We start from the raw sequence: 10,209 nt of genomic DNA, 5'->3' as shown, positions 1-10,209 counted from the left end.
GACGTAAATAGGTTGTTTTCAACCCTCCGATATGACCCATAGCAGTGTCTCCTGAAATAGTGCTCCTGCAGCCGCATACCTCCAGACCTCAGTTACCAGTTACCATAATAAACACAGGACTGTACAGAGAGCGGCGTAACGAATGTTGCCGTGGTTACTATAATAACGGTCACAGCTTGGTTATGTTAAGGCACAAAACTACTTTAGGTTAGGGATTGGAACACGTCAAGATTTGGGTTAAAATAAGTACTTCTTTAACATCAGACTGTCTTTGTTGTCATGGTTACAATTATAACAATGAACGGTCATGAATAATAGAAACAATATAAACTACTCCTTTGCACATTTGTCTTACCTTCAAAATCTAAGTAAAATTAAAGTGTAAGTAAAAGTATTATCTGCAAAATGCACCAAATATCAAAAGTAAAAGTACAGCAGCAGAATGTCGTTGTGGTTGTTTTCTTTATCTTTGTGGTTGTTCTGTGTAGCTTTGTGGTTGTTTTTCTTTCTGTGGTTGTTTTGTTTCTCTTTGTGGTTATTCTGTGTAGCTTTGTGGTTGTTTTGTGTCTCTTTGTGGTTGTTTGGTGTAGCCTTGTGGTTGTTTTCTTCCTGTGGTTGTTTTGTGTCTCTTTGTAGTTGTGTTCCATTTCATTTAGGTTGTTTTGTGTCTCTTTGTGGTTATTTTGTGTAGCTTTGTGGTTGTTTTCTTTCTGTGGTTATTTTGTGTCTCTGTGTGGTTGTTCAATGTTAAAATAAACCAAAAACAGAGAAGCAGACTTCAAAAAGTTCAAACCTCATAGAGCACTGAACAACAAGCTTGTCGGCTGGGTTCATGATACTTCCTGTCACACTGATGAAGCTGTTTTCTTCATCTGCCTGTGTTGTGTCTGTTTGTGTGTTTTCTGAAGCTGCAGTGTGTTGAGCCCTCTCAGCCACCGTAGTACTGCCCAGTGTGACTACAGCAGTAAACAGTGACGTTTGAAGCCTCTTATCCAAATTATGTAACGAATATCTAAGTTATAAATCTGATTGGAATCATCACTATGTTTAGATAAAGGGAGGAGGGCAGGGAGGGCTGCATTTTATATATATTTTTACATCTTTTGTAAAACACATGGTTTTGCATTTTGTCTAAAATCTACTTTTTAAATAAACGTTGTGGTTGTATTGGTCATGGTTCATGGGGACACCTACACCCTTCACTGTGAAAACTATTCAACTGAAGGGACCAGTATAACAGAACTGCTGCCACATGATTGGCTGATTGGATAATTGCACGAATAAGCAGGTGCACAGGTGTTGCTAAAAATAAGTGCTCAGTGAGTGTTTATCGTTGGTACTGGGGACTGAGTTTTATCTAGCAGCATGTTTGGATTTATTTCTTTTCTTCGTTTTTAGACACAGATGATAAAATATGATATCATTTACATGTATTTGTTGTCTTTGTAGGTCAGACTTTGACACATCAGTGTGTGTTAACACTACCCAGGACACTGGATGAACAGCTGTAGTATTTAGCAGAGTGTGTTGTGTGTGTGTGTGTGTGTGTGTGTGTGTGTGTGTGTGTGTGTGTGTGTGTGTGTGTGTGTGTGTGTGTGTGTGTGTGTGTGTGTGCGTGTGCATGTTGGATGAGGTGTTGGATGTGTGGTGATGCAGGTCTTTAAACGGTGCTGGCCGTTCTGTGAAAGTGAAAGCTGATATTCCGCTGGCTCAGTTTCAGCCTCAGTACTGGGTGAACCTGTGTGTAATCCCATTAACGCTGCCTGAGGGTGAAAGTATGTGTGTGCTGTGAGTCTGTGTGTGGACGGATTGGCCTATAATATAAAGTGGCTTACAGACCTGGATCTACATAAACAGTGCAGGCACTCAGGTTATGGAGCCAGGTGGGGGATTAGAGGGGGTCAGCAAGCGAGCATCACCGGAGGTGGCAACAACAAACACTTAGTACACATGGCTAGTGTTAGCAACATGCTAATGGAGAGTCCACCATTGAAAACAAAGAGTTAGAGACATACTGCAGGGGATTCAAAACCAACACACACTGACTGAGAAAACTATCCACATCTTTTACTGAAGTCAAATCAGCCAAACTTCATTTGCATAGCACCTTTCACACAGGTTAGTGCAGTTCACAGAGACTGACAAGCTTATAATAGGACATTTTTATTTCTTGTGTAGGCCTACATTGGTCTCAAATTATTTTACTGTTACATTTGCATTGTCTTACTGTCACTTACTGCACTAACCTGTTGGAAAGGTGCTATACAAATTAAGTTGAAGTGATTGATAAAAAAAATATTTCAAGTTAAAGTCCTACCTTCAAAATCTAAGTAAAAGTATTATCTGCAAAATGCACCAAATATCAAAAGTAAAAGTACAGCAGCAGAAAGTCCTTGTGGTTGTTTTGTGTCTCTTTGGGGTTGTTCAGTGTAGCTTTGTGGTTGTTTTTCTTTCTGTGGTTGTTTTGTGTCTTTGTGGTTGTTCTGTGTAGCTTTGTGGTTGTTTTCTTTCTGTGGTTGTTTTGTGTCTCTTTGTGGATGTTTTGTGTTTCTTTGTGGTTGTTTTTAGTCTTTTTCTGGTTGTTTTCCATCTTATTGAAGTTGTTTTGTGTCTCTTTGTGGTTGTTTTGTGTCTCGTTGTGGTTGTTCAGTGTAGCTTTGTGGTTGTTTTTCTTTCTGTGGTTGTTTTGTGCCTATTTGAAGTTGTTCTGTGTAGCTTTGTGGTTGTTTTCTTTCTGTGGTTGTTATGTGTCTCTTTGTGGTTGTTTTCCATCTCTTTGTTGTTGTTTTGTGTCTCTTTGTGGTTGTTTTGTGTCTCGTTGTTGTTGTTTTGTGTCTCTTTGTGTTTTTTTTGTGTCTCTGTGGTTGTTTTGAGTCTCTTTGTGGTTGTTTTCCATCTCTTTGTGGTTGTTTTCCATCTCTTTGTTGTTGTTTTGTGTCTCTTTTTGGCTTACAGCCCTGATCTCCTTTGACCGAAAATAACTCACTGTGAGCCTCCCTGTTTCCCTGACCAGACATTTACTAGGTGGAATTGGGATTTGAATCAGCAACCCTCACTCACTACCTCTCACTTCCCCTCTGTCCTACAGACCAGACAAACACAAACACAAAGCAAGACAACACTCACAGGTTTCACTAAAAGTGTGTGCAAATATATCTTCATTTCTTGTCATACAACCAACAATGATAAAAAAAAGTGAATCACTAACCATAAAAACAAACAGTTTAAAAAACACCAGAGATGACAATTTAAACAATTTACACAATCTCCTGTGTGAACAGATAAGGCTGGTCTCTGGCAGATACAGTGCATGTTATACATCAAACATTAGGTGCTGAGGAGGAAAGGTCATTAAGATGGATTCAGCATGAAAGTACAATAGAAAGTTATTAAAAACACAGTAAACACGCTCTCTTACAGGCTGGAACAGCTTAATTCATTTGGTAACAATAAGGATTATTGTGTCAGTTACAATCTACACAATATGACTGGATGCAGCTTCCAGTACATTCATGAGGCGAAACATGTGGACAGTGGGAATTATGCAGAAAAACCTGACTTCTAAAATAATGGAAACTGGAGGTCAGAACATCAGCCCACGTGGTTGGTTACATTGTCCAGGAGAGTCCTGAGTTTCTGTGTTCAGCAACAGATCATTAATGGGAAAAACACTTTTAATGCTCTGATATTCTTCAGATTAAATATCTTTTTTAATATCTATTTTAAGCCAAAAATAAATTAAATTAAAATGTAATGAAGTGGATAAGCATTTATCCACCAGGGTTACATGATGGCAGTCTGGTGAATGCTTTGGAACAAACTAAACCAATCAGCCGGAGACGTTTTGAACTCATCGCCTCAGTATTTCAGTGTCTACAGCCCCATGAGCAAATCAGTTTTCAGCAGAATGAAGCTCTTTCAATTCTTCAGGTTCCAAAGACTCTCGTTAGCTGGTGAAAACTAATAACTAGTACTAATCTTATCTATTAGCTTTTAGTTAGAAGATGGCTCATGAATGATGCACTTAGTGGCTAACATTTAAAATCTTCATGTTAGCAGAAGCTTTCTGTCTTTACAGTGGGACAGCTGTCATGGCTGAGTTTAACAAAATAGATGTCATAGTCGGAGCTAATGTGGTAAAATGTGGAATATGTTTGAAATTAAAGCTCTATTATTTAAACTTCTGCTGTAAATCATTCGTTAACAATATTTTCTTTTTTATGACTGCAGATGACACCATTCAAATCTGTATGCCACTGAGCAGACTGTTGTTGTGGTGTTTTATATATTTGATGCTGTAGACACTATGATCATTATCACACCTGAGCTGAGACGCTGATTTGAGCTGCACATTTTGTTGATTAATCAGTTAGTTGATTGACAGGAAAATAACTGGCAACCACTTTGATGATCATTTAATCGTTTGAGTAATTTTTCAAGCAAAAACTCCAAACGGTCAGTACAGCTGCAGCCTTGTATCTTTGTTCTTAGCTCAGCGTTTCCCAACCTGAGGGTTGACACCTGAAATGGTTCACATGTTAATTCTGAGGTGTTCACCACATTCGTAATGGAAGAGGTGAGTAATCAAGTTCTCATTCATTGATCTGAAACATCTTGATAGTTTGACCTGTTTGCTGGGTCACTTGCAAACACACACAGGCTGTGAGACTCAGTCTTGTAGGCAAGTGAAGTAAACACATTGGGTTTTGGACTGTAGCTTGAATAAAACATGATATTTGAAGACATTTTGTACTCTGGGAGTAACAGATATTTTTTCTTCTTTTTTTTTTTTTACTGTTTTTTTTTTTTACATTTTATTCACATTGTCAACAATTAATCAATAATAATCAGAAGATGAATGGATAATGAAAATAATCGTTAATTGCAGTGATGTTAATATCTTTCCCTCAGTCATCTGTCAAGTTAAAATGTGAAGTTGTTGTTTCTGAACTGATCTGAGTTCAGTGTTTCTCTGCTGTCTTCCAGTGAAGCCTGGTTAGTCTCCTAAATAAAAAAAAAACACACGACTGTCTCTTCTTCTACTAAACAACTTCACACGTCTCCAAACAAACCTACCAGACCTTCTCATACGATCTACGATAAAAATCCAGATGCTGCTGTAGCTGTGTACACATACACTGTGGGCACAGATTGGTCCCAGTGCTCTTGATAGAGGGCTAAACAGGGCCAGTCAGGGCTGCTCTGGTTTGCACAAGGCTATTTAGAGCTGGCCTGGAGTCAACATATGGGTTAGCCTGGTTTCAGTCACTGGGCTAACTAAAAAGGGCTAGACTGGTTTAGACTGAGCACAACACTACAATTTTTTCTTTGTATGTTGTGTTTAACTCACACTACACTTTTTCTGCTGTTATAATGAAAACCACAGCCTGGGACCAGAATTTAGATTTATAATAAAATGACTATATATAACAACCACCAAAAAGTGGATTTAGTGAAAAGATCTTAAGGAAACAGAACTTTTGGCCAAGCATGAATAAAAACACAGTTTAAATGTACACAACTGGTGAGCTGAACCCCAACACGTGAGCTGAACCCTGTGGGGTAAAAGTTATTTAGTCTCCTATCAAACCTGGTTTAGTTTAGTCTTGTCTGGTTGAGCTGCTAAAAGTTTTAAGAAATTAAAATAATTTTTTTCCCAAATCAGACTTTTTATTAGCTAGTGGGCTGACAAACTAACAAACATACCAGAGAATATATAACTGAAGACAAAGACTAAGCTGTGATTTCAGCTTCATTTTCTGGTTTTGTCTCTCACATACAGCACAGCTTCCGTCTGGGTAAGAAACTGCTGCCGAGTAGACAGAGAGAGAGAGAGAGAGAGAGAGAGAGAAACAGAGAGAGGGCAGATCTGGAGACCTTCTTATAAGTAGCCAAGATTTGTACAGAAAGTTGCTAAATTTGTCTCTAGGTGCTTTTTAGCAAAAAAAAAAAAAAAAAAATTCTGAATAGCCACAAAGTCTCTAAGTTGTCAACACTGCAGACTGTGAACATCCCCTAAAATTGTGCAAATTCATTTGAAAGAGCAATGGCCAATGAGGAAACTCCAACACAGTCACATGGCATTCAGCTGACCAGTGGTGGAACTCGATCACTCAGTCAGTCAGTCTGTTAGTCAGTCAGTCAGTCAGTCAGTCAGTCAGGGACATTCATGATTATAGGTGCTGTTGTGGTCCAGCCAAAAATGAGGAATTTCAAATTTCAGCTCAACTCAATATAGAATAACATAATAGACAGAATAACATGAGATAGTTAACCATGTGCACAGTCAGTTCATTACACCATTAACTTATCCTGGTCCCAGTCTCAAGTGTTCCTTACAACAAAAGTTATTTTCCTTTTTGCAATGAAAATCCAGTAATTCTTTTTTCTAGATCCAAAATTATCTGTGATGTTTCCTGGTAGACCAGATCCCTGAACTACAGGACAACACCCCTCCACGACATAAATCTAAATAAAGAAACCACCTGTCAGAGAGAGTATGGAAAAAATAACAGTGACCTAGTGTTGTGCAAGCCCATTCCAGTCCAGCCTAGCCCAGTCTGGTCTAGTGCAATCTGGAATATTTTAGTCCAGTACATTTTATCCTGGTCAAGTCTAGTTTGTCAAATCTGCTCATATAGTAAAGCCCAAACTAGTTCAGTTCAATCTAGTCTAGCCCTGTCAGCTATTGTGTAGTCCAGTCTTAGATTGTCTAGACCAGCTGATACAGGTCTAATGGAGTCCAGTCTGGCTTGATCCGGTCTATGCAGCCACACAGTGGTTTGGTCTTCGGGACATGATGTATCCTCTCCTGCAGACGCAGCGAAACGAGCCTTCGGTGTTCACACAGCGAGCGTTCACACATGGGAACTCCACGCTGACGCTGTCCTCGCACTCGTTTACATCTGCAAACACACACACAGGTACTATTAATTTGATTCACTAATTATATAAATACTGGCCTCATTATCTCTAATTCATCATGACAGAGTAGAAAAAGAAAAGAAACATAAATAGATGAAGATGTGTCCTTGTGTCCTTGTTCTAACTTAAAAATATTGGAATTTCTCTTTAATACTTTAAGCCCAATAAGTATTTACATTAATGTGTCAGGTAATACATACGTGTACTTACATATACACACATATAAATCTGTCTGCAGGCTGTACTATAACATGTGGCTATTTTCCCCTCTTTAATCTTTAATTACACAACCAGCCTGTGCATATTCTCATTTGTCCAGGTCATAGTATCCTAAAGGAGTTTTAAATCAAAAAAACAACTGGACTTGATTATTTGTCTGGGAAGACGTTTCACCTCTCATCCAAGAGGCTTCATCAGTTCATGTACACATCTGACCAGACTGGGACTGGTCCTACTTTCTGGTGTGGAGACCCAGGTATTTAACCTCTTGTGGGCGTTCACAAGGCTGATGATGTCACTGGTTCCCTTTTGTGCTCCAAGTGTCAACGACAGTCGTTTGCATGACTGTCGTTGGTGGAAAGTTGGTTTCGACTTTGTTAGTGCTCTATCGTGTTATAACGACAGTCGTTGGAGTCACTTGCCACTTGTGAACAGTTGTTATTCTTGGAGGCTAGATTGTTGAGTCTCCTGGGAAGGGATGAAAGAGCAGCATTGTAAATTGGAGATAGGTGGTGTCTGAGACCTCCTCCCCTGTTGAGGGATGGTTTCTCTACTTTTACATAGATGGCCTCTTTTACTCCTCTTTCGAACCAACTGTCCTCTCAGTCTAGGATGTGAACATTGCTGAGTGGGCTTTCTCCTTGAGATGTAAATGGACAGTCCAAACCTGAGGAGTTAGCTCTCCTGTGTTGGGCCATGCGTTTATGCAGTGGTTGTTTGTGCATAAACGCAAAGAATAACAACTGTTCACAAGTGGCAAGTGACTCCAACGACTGTCGTTATAACACAATAGAGCACTAACAAAGTCGAAACCAACTTTCTACCAACGACAGTCATGCAAACGACTGTCGTTGACACTTGGAGCACAAAAGGGAACCAGTGACATCATCAGCCTTGTGAACGCCCACAAGAGGTTAAATACCTGGGTCTCCACACCAGAAAGTTGGACCAGTCCCAGCCTGGTCAGATGCGTACATGAACTGATGAAGCCTCTTGGATGAGAGGTGAAACGTCTTCACAGACAAATAATCAAGTCCAGTTGTTTTTTTTTTTGTTTTTTTTTTCGATTTTCTTTTTTCTTTTTTTTTCGATTTAAAACTCCTTTAGGTTAATTACACAACAGTAAAAAAGGTTGTTCACTCCATGTTTCCCAAACTTCTGATTAGTTTTCCAGTATCTACAGATCTATCTTCTCTTTTCCTCTAAAATACCCAGTAGTTACTCTCTGGTTCCACTGACCCTACATGTAAGTCCCAGTGGGAACCACACAGTCATAAAGTGTTTCCAAGATTATAAAACACCTTTTATAAGTGCAAGAGGGGATGCAGCTGAGACTGAGGTGAATAGGCCAGTCAAAGAGAGAAATATGGAGCAGAAAACTAGAGTAAAATGGCCGAGGGCAAATAGCAAGAAAGAATGGGAGTCAGTCAATAGAGATTTGTCAGCAATTTTAAGCAGACTAAGAGGAAATGCAAGCGATAGACTAGAGAAGATGGGGGATATAATTTACTCCTATGGTGCAGAAAGATTTGGGGTGCAAGACAGAAAGAGGGTTGAAAGAGCACAGTTAGTTAAGTCCAGACGGCAAAGGGAAATGGAGAAATTAGTTAAGGAAAGAAGACAATTAAGAAAGCCGTGGAAAAGGGCAACAGAGGAAGAGGGGGGGGGAATTAATGTGTTGCAAGAAGATTTGAGAGGCAGACTAGCAGTACTTAGAAGGGCTGAATATCTTAGGAAAAAGAGAAAGAATAAAGAGTATGTAAGGACAGCGTTTTACAGGGACCCTTTCAAGTTTGTTAAAGGATTGTTTAACCAGGTAAAGGGAGGGCAGCTTAAGGCAACAAAGTTAGAAGTAGAAAAATATCTAAGAAACACATATTCAGATTTTGAGCAGAATACAGTAATAGGCCTTCCACCTGACATGCCGCAAGTAGGAAAGATAGATCATGAGATGGATGTTAGACCACCCAGGTGGAAGGAGGTTGAGGAGGTAGTCAGGCGTGCAAAGGCTTCTTCGGCCCCAGGGCCAAATGGAGTCCCCTACCGGGTTTATAAAAGCGCACCTGATATCCTAAAGGTTTTGTGGAGGCAATTAAGAATAGTTTGGGAGAAACAGGTTATTCCCAGAGCATGGCGTAGGGCAGGAGGTGTTTTTATTCCAAAGGAGAAGGAATCCTCAGACCTGAGTCAGTTTCGAATGATCTCTCTCCTAAATGTAGAGGGGAAGATCTTCTTTAGCGTAGTCGCACGGAGATTAGCTAGTTATTTAGAAAGGAATAGCTTAATTGATACTACAGAAGGCAGGAATACCAGGTTTCGCAGGGTGTTTAGAGCACACTAGCATGATTTGGCATCAGATTCAGGCAGCCAAGACAGAGAAAAGAGACTTGAATGTCATATTTTTGGATTTAGCAAATGCGTTTGGTTCAGTGCCACATAGCCTTATTTGGGAGGCATTTGAATATTTTAAAGTGCCTGGAGTAGTGGTTAATTTAGTAAAATCATATTTCCAAGATATTAGGCTGTGCTTAAGCACAGCAGGCTTTACAACAGGATGGCAGAGGCTAGAAATAGGCATTATGGCAGGGTGCACGATTTCTCCATTGGCATTCACAATGGCGATGGAGGTAATCATTAGAGCTTCTAAGTGGGTTGTAGGTGGAGAGAGGCGGCAGGATGGGATGCGCCTTACACCAATTAGGGCCTACATGGATAACATGGCGTTGATAACTACAACGGTGCCATGTATGAAAAGAGTACTTGAGACACTTAATAAAAACTTAAAGTGGGCTAGTATGAAAATCAAGCCTAGTAAGTCCAGAAGTATCTCAATAAGCAGAGGGAAGTTAAGTGATAGGAAGTTTATAATAGACGAAGAGGAAATTCCAATAATTAGGGAAAAATCAGTAAAGAGTCTAGGTAGGTGGTACAAGGCAGACTTGAATGACGGAGAACAGGTAGTGCAGTTTCGGAAGGATGTTGCTGAGGGACTGGATAGAATAGATAATCAGGGCTTCCAGGAAAGTTGAAGCTGTGGTGTCTGCAGTTTGGGTTATTTCCCAGGCT

General features: G+C 39.8%; 1 protein-coding gene across 9 annotated transcripts in view; it reads right to left on the bottom strand.

Moving 5' to 3' along the window:
* Window positions 1-3,125: 3,125 nt before the first annotated feature.
* LOC130167390 (latent-transforming growth factor beta-binding protein 4-like) overlaps window positions 3,126-10,209 on the bottom strand; it is a 128,226-nt gene continuing 121,142 nt past the window's right edge. For all 9 annotated transcript variants that reach the window (XM_056373539.1, XM_056373532.1, XM_056373530.1 and 6 more), the window contains one exon: window positions 3,126-6,905. In XM_056373539.1, the coding sequence (XP_056229514.1) occupies window positions 6,763-6,905 (143 nt within the window). In that variant the 3' untranslated portion in view covers window positions 3,126-6,762. The remainder of the gene's footprint in view (window positions 6,906-10,209) is intronic.

The sequence above is a fragment of the Seriola aureovittata genome, chromosome 4 (assembly GCF_021018895.1).
Source record: "Seriola aureovittata isolate HTS-2021-v1 ecotype China chromosome 4, ASM2101889v1, whole genome shotgun sequence".
Classification (NCBI taxonomy): Eukaryota; Metazoa; Chordata; class Actinopteri; order Carangiformes; family Carangidae; genus Seriola; species Seriola aureovittata.
Note: the sequence above shows the minus strand (reverse complement) of the source record. Positions and strands in the feature narration are given on the sequence as shown.